Genomic DNA, 14566 nt, shown 5'->3' with positions numbered 1-14566 from the left:
AGTGCCTTACAACTTGTGGGGCTCATCTTCCGGTACTGTAACAATGTTCCACTGCTATTCATAAGGTTTTCACTGATCCATTTTTTCCAAAGTAGATCACCAGGTCCTTTTCCCCAGTCTGTCTTAGTCTGGAAGCTCTGCTGAAACCTGTCCACTGTTCTGGCATTTTAAATACCTGTGGCATAGCTTCCAGCATCACAGCAACATGCAAGCCACTGCAGTATGACAAACTGACAGACAAGTGGTGGGAAATTCATAATAGGGACAATCACATGGACAGTCACACTGATAACCCCAGAGACACATACACTGTCATTCCAGTTATAAGCCCCTCCACCAACTGAGGGTCCTCCCATCATGAGGACACACAAAGGTTTACTGGCATACAGCCACAACCATTTATTGTTACAAGGGCATACACAGGACCCTGGTCTGCACAAAGCCACAACAATACTGACACACAGAAATATAGTCAACCCTGCCCATAATACACCAAGACTCCATCACAAATTCAGGTGATGATCTCAACACATTCAGTCATGTGAGACACCTCTGGGCATCCAAACACAGACACATACACATGTGCACACACACATACATACGCACACGCACTGTGGGAACCCACAGATATGAGGCCAACATGAAAAGACAACCATCCCATCTAGTCCAGGGGTTGGCAAACTTTTTCTGGAAAGAGCCTGCGGGTCTCATGGTTTCTGTCACAACCACTTAACTCCACACTGTAGCACAAAAGCAGCCATAAATGATAGTAAATAAATGGGCATGGCTGTATACAATAAAAATTTATTTACAAAAATAGGTGACAGGTGCTTTAGAACATAGGGGCTTAATATTTTTTGTGATGGGAAAAGTGGCACTAGAGTGGAAGTAGTGAGCACAGCACAGCCGCAGTAATGACAAGTGTTTGAGCACAAATAGAAGGGTCTAGACTGAATTGCTAAAATGTAAATGTAGATGCTATCCATGTAAATAATGTCAGTGAACAATTGGTGTGGAAATTTGTCCAAAAAAATTTATTGGGCATTATACAATTTTGCAACAACAATAATAACTAAGCAATATAAGGTTACATAGATATGTATGTATATATGTACAGGAAGGCACATACGAATATACGGGTGTGCGTGTATAGGTGTAACTGCAGGCATTTGTATATACGTGTTTATGTGTGCTGCATATATTTTCAAATATAAATAAAGCACGTGGGGGTGCAGTTATGGATACTTACTAGACATAACCAAGCATTTCATGGGATTGGTTTACTGGGTTTCAGGGCTTAGGATCATAGTCATATGGGGCACATCGGTGAATTGGCACAATATAATCCATAAAGACAATGTTATACAACCTGGTCTGATGAGCAGCACCTGGTATCTTAAAAGTTTGCGATTGGACATCTATGATACAATTATTGGTCTCTACTCATCCAGAGCAAAAGAGAAAGAAGGAAACCAAAGGAGAAACTAGTCTACAGAACTAACAGTCTACACAAGCAATGGCCTCACCTACCCTGAGACCAGAAGAACTAGATGGTGCCCTGCTACCACTACAAATAGTTCTAACCAGGGACTCAACAGATGGTCCCAGGTAGAATGGGAGAAAGTGTACAACAAAACTCAAACTCCTAAAAACAAAAAGGCCACACCTACTGGACTGGTAGAGACTAGATGAACCCCTAAGACTATTGCCCTGAGATACCCTTTAAACTTGGAACTCAAACTACTCCCAGAGGACACCTTTCAGCCAAATGACAGCTTGGCTCATAAAAAAGTATCACTCTAAATAATCACCTAAGTAAAACCAAACGGTAAACATTTTCCCTAGACCAAAGATGAGAAGGTAAGGAGAGGACAGGGAAGCTAGATTATGAACAACAGTACAACCAGAATGGAAACAATGAGGCTGCTGATATATAGTGAAAAATGTAACCAATGTCACTGAACAATATGTACAGAACTTGTTAAATGAGAACCTAATTTGCCGTGTAAACTTTTCACCAAAAACACAATAAAATATTTAAAAAAAAAAAACACACAATGTGGCAGTATTTGCTCCCTAGGTTGTGGTTTACCAACACTTGATCTAGTCCAAGCCTCACCTGGGACAGATGGGAGACAAAGACCCAGAGATTCAGGAACAGGTCCCAAACTTCGCCTGGGACAAATAGGAAACTGAGGCCCAGAGAGCATCAGGAACAGGGTCCAGTTGCATAGTGAGTCACAGCACCCACTTCCCTGCCTCGAAAACGGGCCTCTCATGGGCTGGGAGCTGAGCCCTATAAGGCAGGTCACAGGGCAGCCGTCTCGGGATAGGGGCTCACTTTGGGCCTTACCTTGGGCCTCGTCCGGAGCCACGTGGCTCTCCAGCTGGCCAGCCTGCAGCGCCCGGCGGAGCTGCATCCGTATGATATCAATCTTGGTCTTACTGTCCTGCAGCATCTGCTGGGCTGTCAGCAGCAGCTTCCGGTCCTGGGGGCAAAGATGGGCGTGAGGGGGAGGCTAGGAGGCCAAGGTTGGACTACTGCCCTTTCGTTCACACAGCACGGGCCCCAGGAAACCATGTGTTGGGGTATGACAATATGTACATCCATGTCATGTTCTACACGTTCCTGGGTGGAGTGATATAGCACACAAGTTCAAATCCTGGCTCAGCCACTTCCCAGCTGGGTGACCTTGAGCAAGCCACTCAACCTCTGCGGGCCTCAATTTCCTCATCTGTACAATGGGGATACTGATAGCGCCGACCCTCCCCCCCCCTTGACTGAGGACTGAAGAAGCTGATCTGAGGGCAGGGCTGAGCCAGCCTGGCACACAGCAGGCACCATGTCTGTTAGCTGTTAGGATGGCGTGCACCTGGTAGGGTGGTCCCTATGGCCGGGGTAGCCCTGGCTGCAGCACGTGGGTGAGTCTCCGAGAATGACTAGGAGTGTGCAATAAGCAAGGGGCCGTGTGTGGGGTTCAAGGTATGGCCATGACCAGACACAGTCCATGACCTCCTGTGTGTACAAGTGTTGGAATATTGGTTGTGGATTTTTTCATCTACTTTGTACTATGCTTCTGTTAGATAAGACACTATGTCTAGTCCAAACATGCACAATGGGGTCATGTCATCCCCAAACCAAAAAAAAAAAAAACGCATTGCCATCAAGTCAATTCTGACTCACAGTGACCCTACAGGACCAAGTTGAACTGCCCCATAGAGTTTCCAAGGCTGTAATCTTTATGCGAGAAGACTGCCAGGTCTTTTCTCTTGCAGGTGGCTGGTGGATTTGACCCACCAACCTTTAGGTTACCAGCTGAGCACTTAACCATTGTATCACCAGGACTCCTTATGTCACCCCCAAAGGAGGGGAAATTGGAACTGGGGGGATAAAAACTCTTGCTCTTTTTATGTATAAAGCATACATACACACACAGTACACAAACAGATACATGGCTTATGTGTAAAAACTTCATACAGTATATTTGTACATATGGAAATTGTTGAGTTAAAGGTTTTGTTGTATATATTTTTACTGTAATAAAAAAAATTCACAAGTGATATTCAGACAAAAAGTTATACACCAACATTCATAAAAGCACTGTTCACAATAGTCAAAAGGTGGGAACAAGTCAAGTGTCCATCAACAGATGAATGGATAAACAAATGCGGTATCGACATACAATGGAGTACTATTTGACCGAAAAAGGAATGAAGCGCTGGTACCTGTTACAACGTGGATGAACCTTGAAAACATTAAGCTCAGTGAAAAAAGCCAGAAATAAAAGGCCATATATTTTGAGTCTATTTACATGAAATGTTCAGAACAGGCAAATCTTTAGAGACACAAAATAGATTAGAGGTTGTCAGGGCGGAGGGGGGGAAGGAGAGTGGTGGAGAACGGGAAGTTATTGCTCAAGGGACAGATGAGTTTGTTTGGGGTGATGAACAACTTGGACCATTTGACCCCAAGAATGTGCTGCCAGGAAACCCCGGGCCCTGACTCGGGAACCAGCTCACCAGGTCTCATAAGCTGAGAGCTGGGACTTCCCAGAGAATCCTTACCCCAAGGCAGGTGTTCCCTGGCTGTTTCAATAAACCCAGAGCAACAACTAAGGGCAGGAAAAGAGGACAAACTAAACCTGTTGCTGTCGAGTTGATTCCAACTCCTTACGATCCCGTGTGTTACAGAAGACAATAGTGCTCCACAGGATTTTCTTGGCTGTAATCCTTTTTTTTTCCTAAATTTTATTCTGTTGTTGTTGAGAATATACACAGCAGAACATACACCAACCACTTCAAGAATTTCCACACGTACAGTTCAGTGACACTGGTTACATCCCTCCACCTGTGCAATCACTCTGATCTTCCTTTTCTGAGTTGTCCCTCCCTCATTAACATGAACTTTACTGCTCCCTGAGGTTCCCATCTAATCTTCTGAGTTATTGTTATCAGTTTGATTCTGTATACATAGTTCTTAAAAACAGCATAAAGCTCAAGGAAAATCTTTTTTACCAGTTAAGCTAAAAACAATTGTTAGGTTTTAAGACGACTTCACAGGGTATTTTTGGTTTAAGGTTTAAAGATTATCTCAGAACAGCAGTTTCAGGGGTTCACCTACCCTGCATGGCTCCAGAAAAAGTCTAGAGTCCATAAGAATATCAAATTGTTCTGCATTTTTCCCCTTTTGATCAGGATTCTTCTATGGAATCTTTGATCAAAATGTTCAGTAATGGTAGCTGGGCACCATCCAGTTCTTCTGGTCTCATGGCAAAGGAGGCAGTTGTTCATGGAGGCAATTAGCCACACATTCCATATCCTCCTCCTCTTCCTGACTCTCTCTCTCTGTTGATCCAAGTGAACAGAGAGCAACTGTTGAGCCTTGGATGGCCCCGTGCAAGCTTTTGAGACTCCAGGCACTATGCAATGAACTAAGACGTAGAAGTACTAGATATGTTACTAGGCCAATTAACTGGGATGTCCCAAGAAACCATGACCCTACACCTCCAAACCAAGGAACCAAATCCCATGAGGTGTCTGGTTGTATATAAGCAGCCTCAGCAACTACTCTTTTTTTTAATAAATATATCTTTCACACAACTTTTGCCAATTCAACTTTTTACAGGTATACAACTCATTGACATTACTTACAGTAATTGACTGGGCAACCCTACCCTTAATCAGTGCAATTTTTCCATCGCTTTTCCCCTTCCTTTCCACCCCTGGTAACCACTAACAAACTTTGGTCACTATGCATTTGTTTTTTCATATAAGCAAGGTCATACGATATTTGCCCTTTTATGATTGGCTTACTTCGCTCAGCATGTCTTCAAGCTCCATCCGTACTGTAGCATGTATCAAGACTTCATTTCTCCTGTTGGCTGAGTAGTATTCCATTGTATGAATATACCACATTTTATTTATCCATTCATCTGTTGATGGGCATTTAGGTTGTTTCTGCCTTTTGGTGATTGTGAATAGTGCCACAATGAGCATTGGCGTACAAGTCTCTTTTTGAGTCTCTGCTTTCAATTCTTTTGGGTATGTATCTAGGAGTGGAACTATTGGGTCATATGGTAATTCTACTTTTAGTTTTTTGAGGAAGTGTCACACTGTTTTCCACATCCCTGGTTAGATTTATTCCTACTTAGACGCTATTGTAAATGGAACTGTTTCTCTAACTTCCCTTTCAGTTTCCTTGTTGCTGCTATATAGATGCCCAACTGATTTTTGTTTGCTGGCCTTGTACCCTGCAACTTTGCTAAATTCCACTATGAGCTCTAGAAGTTTTCTTGTGGACTTTAGGATTTTTTGGCTGTAATTTTTTTTTTTTTAAATCTTTACAGAAGGAGATTGCCAGGCCTTTCTTCTGTGGTGCCATGGGGTACTTTGAACCACTAACCTTAAGGTTAGTAGTTGAATGCTAACAGTTTGTGCCACACAGGGGCCCCTGATTCGTGCTATAAGAGTCTCAAAACCAGGCAAAACTAATCTGAGGCAACTGAAGTCTGGGTATTGACTGGAGGGGGCATGAGGGAACCTTCTGGGCAACGGGCAATGTTCTATATTTTGATGTGGGTGATGCATGCACAAGTAAAAATCCATTGGGCTGTGTAGTTAAATTTTGTACACTCTACTGCACATACATTAACACCCCAATAAAAGGTACAAAAATAATCCGAGTGTTGTGTCCTGCGATGCAATATTCAGTTACATGAGCACATGTATGTGACCACGTGTGGTTGAGAATCTGTTCTCCTGACAGCGTGAACACATCCAGTTTCTTGCTGTAGGTCTGGCTGGGTGAGAATCTCTGTGTGTTGCCTGGTGATGCTATGACCAGGGATGTGTGTGTGTTTGCGGAACAATGCAAGACTCTGGTGTGAATTTAATGTGTGTGTGTCTAGCTGCCATTATGGTCAGTCTCTGGGTAGTACAAGATGGTGCATGTGTCTATGTGCATCTAGATGCTGATTTGACTATGCGTGGTTATCCACGCTGTGTCTCTAGATGTTAGGACGATGTGTGTGTGTCTAGGTGTTGTTATGATTTCGAGTGTCTGTGTGTCCCAGTGTTGACATGGCTGTGTGTATGTGTGTGAGAGACACACCCCACATGCAGTGAGAGTCTGTGTGTTGCCCTAACTATGGGTGTCCTTCAGTCTCTTGGGGTGACTGAGTGAGTGTTGGGGACAGTCTCTGCTGTGCATCTGTCTGACATCACCCACATTCACCATTTTCCATATGCCCCCATGAGCTGCCCACTCCCCAGTCCTATTTCTGAGTCACCTGGTCAGCCCCTCTGTCCCCAATCCAGAAGGTCCCAGCCTCCCACAGGAGCTGCTGTAAGTGGCCCTCTGCCTCCCACTGTCTACACATGTGTGGGCAGGTACGCATGTGTGTGCACACGAGGATGCATGTGAGGTTTGTACACACATGGGGGTATCCACGCAAGCAATCCCCACCTTGGTGCTGCCGTGGCTGTACGTTTGGATCATGTTCTCCGCCCCCTGCTTCACCTTCAGCTCAATGGCCAGCTGCTTCTCCAGGCCAGCCGCACGGCTCAGGTTGGTGGCCAAGCAGGCTGGGCCTCCCACGCCTGGCGAATGGGGGTCATCTGGAGGGGAAGAGTGGGAGAGAGTCACCAAGGCCCTTAGCTTGGTCTCCTCGGGGCGGGGGCTTTGCCCTAGCTCGCAGGATCTGCCCTCAGCCCAGCCTAGATACCTCCTGCCCCCAAGGTTCAGGCAGACAAGGCACGGTGGGCCAGCAGACAGGCAGGAGGGGAAGGCAAGTGCCTGGAAGGTTCCAAGCACCCTGGTCCTCCCAGGCAACCCCTCAGGGCTGGGTGCAGGATCCAGCATGACAGAGCTCAGCAAGTCTCCAGGCGTGTGTGAGTCCATGGGGGTGGGTGTGACTGTGAATCCCCAACTATTTACATGGCTGCATGTGATTATGTCTGTGAATTGCAGGGTGTGGGCCTGACTGAGTGTGTGCCCCCCTAGGTGCTATGTAACTATGGGTGGCTCCAGATGTTAGAATGGATGTGTGCAGGGGCAGATTAACCAGTAAGCAAGGTACTCACTGGCTTACATTAAGCCAGGTAAGTAGGTAAGCATGGGCTTACCTGTGTTTACTTACTAATCCGTGGTGAACAATCTCACAGGGGTTTAACCACATCACTGACGTGGTAGAAAAAAGGTGAAATTGTTCACTACAGATTACTAGGTACACACAAGTAAACCCAAGCATACCTTGCTTATTGGTTAATCCGGCCCTGGCTGTGTGGGATTCCAGCTGTTGGGGTGACAGCAGACATTCCTGACTGTGAGCACAGCTATGCACTCAGATCTTTGGGTGCTGGTATGACTGTGTGGGAGTCTGGGTGTTGGTGCATCTCTGGGAGCTGGACAGCTGTGTGGGGGAGTCTCTGGAGATTGGTGTGACTGTGAGGGGGTCTCCAGGTATCACGTGACTGTATGTGATCCTGCGTGTGGGCTTAACTTCCTCTGTCTTGGAGTGCTGATGTGCCCTGGTGAATGGAAGGGCTAGGTGTTGGCGTAAGTGACGACGAGTCCTTAGGCATTATAACTGTACACAGACATCTCTGGCTGTTGGTGGACTATATAGGTCCATACATGCTGGGTGGCTTTGTGTGAATCTCCGGGTATTTATGCAACAGTATTTAAGTTCCTGGGTGTTGTCTAGGTGTTGCTGAGATTGCGTGTCTCTAGATACTGATGTGACGTGATGTGATGTATGTGAGTCTTTGTGTGTCACTGGGTGTTGGTGAGACTGTGTGTGAGAGTCTTTAGACATTGATGTGACGTGTGTGAGAGTTTTCAAGTGTTGTCTGGGTGTTGGTGAGATTGCGTGTGTCTCTAGATACTGATGTGATGTGATGTGATGTGTGTGAGTCTTTGGGTGTCACTGGGTGTTGGTGAGACTGTGTGTGAGTCTTCAGACATTGACGTGACGTGTGTGAGAGTTTTCGGGTGTTGTCCAGGTGTTGGTGTGGCAGGATGCAGGAGTCTCTGAGTGTTCATGTGACAGTGGATAAGTTTTTGGGTGCTGGCTGGTGTTGGTGAGGCCATGTGTGTGAATCTCTGAAGGCTGGTGTGACCGTGCGTGAAAGTCTCTGTGTATTCACGTGACAGTATAAAGCCTTTGGGGTGTCATCCAGGTGTTGGTGTGACTAAGTGCATGAGTGTCAGGGTGTTGGTGTGACAGCAGGTACATCTCTGGGTGCCATCTGGTTTTTGGAATGACTGTGTGAGACCGGGTGTTGACAGCATGTACGTCTGGTTGTCGATGTGAGTCTTTGGGTGTCAGGTAGCTATGTGGACTTGGCTCTTTGCTATGACTGTGTTTGGAGACTCAGAGTTGCTGTGACAGAGTCTGTCTCTCTGAGGCCAGTGGAGATGGTATTGAACCTCTCGTGCAGGCCTGGCTGCGAGGGCAGTGCGGGCACACCTGGGTAGTGGGAGCCCCTGGAGTCCTGCATCCCCAGCCCCGGCTCACCACGGGCAGCAGTCGCAGGGTCGGGCAGCACCACGTGGGCGTGCAGCTCCTGCAGCTGCTGGTGCAGCAGGTCGAGGCGGCGCGAGGAGCCACGCAGCAGCAGCTCCACGGGGCCCAGGTTGCGACCTAGGTCGGTGGTGGCCCGCCTCAGGTTCTCCGCACCCTCCTTCAGCTTCAGCTCCTTGCGGATCTCTCGCCGCAGCCGCTCACGCTCTAGCTCCAGCTGCTGCTGCACCCCAGGGGCTGCCAGGTCCGCCCCTGCCAGGCCCAGCTGCTCCAGCAGGGACCAGTTGCGCGACTCACTCTGCAGGATGCAACAGGGTCAGTGGGGGATGGCTCTGGGATGCAGACCACCTTAGCCAACCTGGGCCCAGCCTCCTTAGGTACCCCCAAAGACAGAGCCTGCTCTACCTCCTCAGAGCCCCAAAACTGGGAGGTGAGAGCAGGGCCCTGTCCCTGCTTTCAACTCCCTCAAACTGTGAGGGCCCAGGGCAGGGCCTGCTCCCTTCCCCCATCCCTACACACTAGGGGTCCCCAAGGGACAATCTTGTCTCTCTTTATCTATTCCTCATGCGGTGGGATTCTGGAAAGCAGACCCCACTGCCCCACTACTGTTCCCCCAAACTAGGGGGTCTCGAAAGTAGGCACCATTTCCCCTCTGCTGTCCCCCAAAGTAGGAAGTCCCAATAAGTGACCCCATCTCCTTTCTACTGTTCCACCCCAAATCAGAAAATCCCTAGGACAGGTCTTGTGGCCCTACTGCTATCCCCCATAAAGTAGGAGGCCGTGAAGGTAGCTCCCATCTCTCATCTGTCCTCCCCCTAAACTAGGAAGTCCTGATTACAGACTCCATCTCCTCTCTGCTGTTCCCACAAACTAGGAGGTCTCGAAGGTAAGCCCCAATTTTCTCTGCTGTCCTCCCAAACTAGGAGGTCTCAAGGGAAGACCCTGCCTATCCTCTGCTGTCTCCTCCAAACCAGGAGGTCCTGAGGTGAGGCTCGGTCTTCCCTCCCATTTCCCTAGACAGGAGGTCTCAAAGGTAGACCACTGCCCCTCTGCTGCCCTCCAAACTAGGAGTTCCGGAGCAGAGGCCCCGCCTCCTTCCTCCTCTACCCCACAAACCTGGGAGCCCCAAAGGGCCGTAAATATTTCCTTCCTTCAAACTGAGAGCTCTGAGGCCAGGGCCCCATCTCCTTTCCTCGGTCTAAAAGTAAGAGGTGTGGAGGGCAAGGGCGCCATCTCTCACACACCCTAGCCTGTCCCATTTGGGGTCCTCTACCACCAGCCCACCACAGGTACCCGGCCCCCACCTCCAGCTCCTGGTCCAAAGGGGGACAGGGCTCCGCCATCCTGGGTCCAGGGTGAGGGCCCCGCCCTCTTCCTGAGCCTCAGCCCTGCCAGGGCCTCTCACCACCACTTCCTCTTTCCTGCCACCTCCCAGCACCCCCCGCGGCCGGCCAGCTCTGGGGCTCTGGGGCATCCAGGGGAGCTTCCCCTTAGCCCCACTCCAGGGTCAAGCCTGCTTCCCAGAGGCAACCAGGGGACTGTGCTCACTCCCTGTCCTGTGAAGGTGCCCAAGGTACACGGGTGTGCACTTCACTGTGTACATGGCAAACAGGCTTCCACAAGTGTATGCAGGCTCCAGGGGCTGACTTGGATGTGTACATGCTCTCATATACCTACAGGTGTGCTCAAACACACAGGCACACTCCCATGCCTATGGGTGTACACGTAGAACACAAGCTCCACGCATGTGTGCACACTCCCATGCCTATGGATGTGCACACAGAACACAGGCTCACACGTGTGCATACTCCAGTGCCTATGGGTGTACAGAAGGAACACAGGCTGAGTGCACATGTACATATCTACATGTCTGTGCACACAGCACAGACTCACAAGTGTGTGTACACTCCCACGCCTATGGCTGTGTGCACATAGAACACAGGCTCACACGTGTGCACTCTCCCACACCTGTGAGTGTGTTCATGGAACACAGGTTTCACAAGTGTGTGCACATTCTCACACCTACTCACATTTACACCTGCATGCACACACCTATGAGTGTGTACAGGAGTCACTGCAGAACCTGGACATACACACTTTCATCTGCCCGTGTGGACAAGCCTACACTCTCACACATGTACACATGCTCCCCACAGCCCCACAACCTGCCCACACTCCCAAGGGCCTGCAGCCCTGCTGACGGCTCCACGTGTCCCTCTGGCCAGGCCCCCCTGTCCCGCCCCCTGTCCCCGACTTCCCCTTTGGGGTTGGTACAGCAATTTCTGCAGAGGCGGGGCCCCTTCCTGCAGGCATAGGCTGTCTAACTTCCTGCTTCCTTCCAGTCCAGCTGCCCATTGCTGCTGACCACAGCTCTGAGGTCTGGGGACCCAGCCAGCCCAGTGCGTCTCCCTGAGACCAACACATTGTGGGGGACAGCACCGAGGGGTTAGGATAAGGAACAAAACCAGCAGCCCACAGACACTTGCTAACCACGCACTAATGCTCAGATACAACTATTAACCATAGTAGTTACTAGAAGCTCCACCCAGGTCAACTAATGCAACTCCTCGAGGTAGGCACTATTTTCACCACATCATCTAGATGAGGAATTAGGCCCAGAGGGTGCCGTAACTTGCCCCAAGGTCCCTCAGCCAGCAGGAGGCAGGCCAGGATTTTAAAAGGAACATCCAGTATCTGAGCACTGGCTAAGTGCTGCACCTGTGTTATCTCCCTCCACTCTGAGAACCCATTTCACAGATGAGGAAAGTCATCACTAGCTGCTGCTCAAACTCAAGGCCAGCTGCTCCCAAGAGAGGGTTTGCTGCAGGCCAAGACCACCCCTCGCAATAACCCTGAGTAGCTGCTATCATCCTCCCACTTTACAGGTGAGGAAACAGGCTTAGAGAGGTAAGAGCAGTTCTCAAGCAGGGGCAACTTCACCCCACCACCAGGGACACCTGGCAATGTCCAGAGATGTTTCTGGTTGTTACAACCAAGGGGTACACTACTGGCATCCAGTGGCTTGAGGCCAGGGATGCTGTTCAATATCCTATAACGCCCAAGACAGTCCCCCACAGCAAAGAACGATCCAGCCCCAAGCATTAAGAGGGCCGAGACTGAGAAAGCCTGGGTTAAATGACAGAGACTCAACCCCAGACCATCACTGCTCCTCAGTAGCTATCTGACAGCAGCCCCATCTGCCATGAGTGGCCCCGTATCTGTCTCTCTCCTCTGCAAACACCCTTTTTAGCCCATTTTTATAATGACAGAACGGAGGATGGAGGTGCAGAAAGGCAAAGGCACTGTGGCCAGGGCACACAGGAAGTGACAGCACTCACATACCCCCTCCCAACCAGGCCAGCCCCACACCCTCCCCAGCAGGCAGAGCAGGGGTACAGCCAGGAGCGAGGCCAGCTTAAATTGGGAAAGTCCAGGCAGAGAGGAGGAGTGCTGCTCTGGGCCCACCTCTGGCCACTGAGCCCTGAGAATAGGGAGGGAGGGCAGGAGGCCCAGCCTCCTGGGCCCTCCTCTCTGGGGTGACTCACTCCTACCCCGGGACGAGGGGTCACCTGAGGGCCAAGAAGGCAAACCCAGGACACAGGGGCCTGACCTGGCCTCAAAGAATCCCTGCTCCCCCTCACCCTGAAGCAGGAGGCTCCAAGCCGAGGGCACCCACTTCCCAGAACCCCCCTCTCCCCAGAGCAGTCTGGGACCTAGACCCCCTTGTCCGGAGATTTCAATGCCTTGGGAGTTTCCGGAATCTGCACAGGACATCCGTTTGCCGGACACAGAATAGACAGGCACACGTCGGGAAAGACAGAGGGACAGGGCAGCAGCCCAGGCAGCCACAAGAATGGAATGGTGGGGGGCGGGGGCAGAAAGCGGGGAGCCAGGCACAGGTGGAGCCTCGTGGCAGGAATCACAGCCTTCATCTGGGTCATGTGTGGTACATGTCAAGCGCATGCACGCGCGGGGGAGGGGGGCTCCTATACAGCCCTCCTGGGCCGGGGGTGGAGGCAGGGACCTCGGCCCACCCCACCCCAAGGTCTGACCTTGTGTGATCGGCAACACCAGATACGCCCAGCTCCTCGGCAAGGCTGGCAGGCCATCAGCAGGACTGGGGGGGGTATCATAGGGGATCATGGGGGAGACACAGAGGGAATGGGGCAGGTGCAAAAGGAGATGAAAACCTGTTACACAGAGACCACAGGACAACCGACTGCATGGTGAGATGCTAAAGGGGCCTCTAGGCACAGGACATGTCTCAGACTTGGATCACTGAGCCAAAGAAGGTCCGAGATCAACCTGGCCCTACTTGTCCCAGAGGTGGAAGGTGAGTCCAAGGCAGTGATATCCTCAAGGTGGCACAGGAAGGCCAGGGGAGACCCTGGCTGGCAGCTTGGTGCCAGTCATGAGTGTGTGTATGTGTATACAGGGTGAACCTGCCCTGATGCCAACGGACGGCAGGTAGAATCCCAAATCCTGGAGCACTCCCTGTTGACCCGACACAGCCCACCTGGGTAAGGTCCCACCCCGCAGCCGGTACCCCGGAGATTAGGCTTGAGGGTCCCCCGTCCCCCCGACCTAATTAGGTGACTCGGGCATTTCTGCCAACAGGTGCCAATCTGGGTGGCGTCGGGACCATCGTAAATCTCAGTCCGGAGGCAGGGCCGCTGGAGCTTTGTTGTGCGGGGGAGGGGGAGGGGCCGGGCGGTGTCCTCCCTCCCCGGGCATCGCGCCAGCCACCTGCCCCAGGTGGAGAGCTGCATCTCCCGGGAACTGATCGCTGCGGAGGGGGAAGATGGGGGCCGACAGGTACCGGGACGCACAGCCAACCAATCACCCGAAGTCGCGCCTCCACCGCGCCCGCTCGGGTCCTCGGGGCCGGGCCGAGCTTGGGGTGCAGCGGGGCTCCTGGTCCTCCCTAACCCTCCCAGTCCGTACCTCCACCTGCAGAGAAGGGGGCCGCGCTGGCTCCGGGGTTCCGGCCCAGGGAGGGGGCACCGGGCGCTCGGAGGCCCCGCCCTGCCGTACCACTTTGGGGGCCCCGGCAGCCGCGGGCGGGGGTCCTGGCGCCGTCCGGCCGCCCCACCGCTGCCGACGCAGGTGCGCCTACCTGCACGGCGTCGCTGGCCATGTCCTCGCGCCGCCCGCCAGGGGTCCCCGCGGAGGGAGGGGCCGGCAGAGGAGCGCGCGTGCGCCCGGGCGGGGCTCGGAGGGGCTGCGCGGCGCGACCCTGGGCGCGCGGCCCGCTCCGGCCTGCTCGGCTCCGGCCTGCCCGGCCAGGCCGCCGCGTCCGCGCGCCGCGCCCTCGGGCCCAGCGGCCGGCCGCGTCACGTGACCGCCGAGGTCGGCGCCCGGGGAGGGGGCGGGGCGAGGGGGCGCGGCTCCCGGCGGCCCCTGGGGCTGTGGGGTCCAGCGTCTGCGCCCCCCTGACCGTCCCTCCCACGCTGGCCCTGCCGCCGAGTCCCGCGCTGAAGCGCGCGGGAACTTCCTCACCCTGCCTGAAGCAAAGGGCGAGCAGCTTCCAGCCGGGAGGGCCC

The 14566-nt window shown here is 52.0% G+C and overlaps 1 protein-coding gene across 2 annotated transcripts in view; it reads right to left on the bottom strand.

Moving 5' to 3' along the window:
• Window positions 1-14250, bottom strand: part of PKN1 (protein kinase N1) — a 30363-nt gene extending 16113 nt beyond the window's left edge. Inside the window, exons 1-4 of one of the 2 annotated variants that reach the window (XM_064280815.1) lie at window positions 14140-14250; window positions 9018-9321; window positions 6965-7116; window positions 2354-2489 (exon numbers count right to left, since the gene is read on the bottom strand). In XM_064280815.1, coding sequence (XP_064136885.1) covers window positions 2354-2489; window positions 6965-7116; window positions 9018-9321; window positions 14140-14160 — 613 coding nt within the window. In that variant the 5' untranslated portion in view covers window positions 14161-14250. Of the gene's footprint in view, window positions 1-2353; window positions 2490-6964; window positions 7117-9017; window positions 9322-10327; window positions 10990-14139 lie in introns of those variants that run through there. The other variant, XM_064280814.1, reaches the window with a different exon arrangement.
• Between the last annotated feature and the right edge of the window lie 316 nt (window positions 14251-14566).

Source organism: Loxodonta africana, chromosome 3 (assembly GCF_030014295.1).
Source record: "Loxodonta africana isolate mLoxAfr1 chromosome 3, mLoxAfr1.hap2, whole genome shotgun sequence".
Classification (NCBI taxonomy): domain Eukaryota; kingdom Metazoa; phylum Chordata; class Mammalia; order Proboscidea; family Elephantidae; genus Loxodonta; species Loxodonta africana.
The sequence above is the reverse complement of the archived record's forward strand: the minus strand, read 5'-3'. Positions and strand labels throughout refer to the sequence as shown.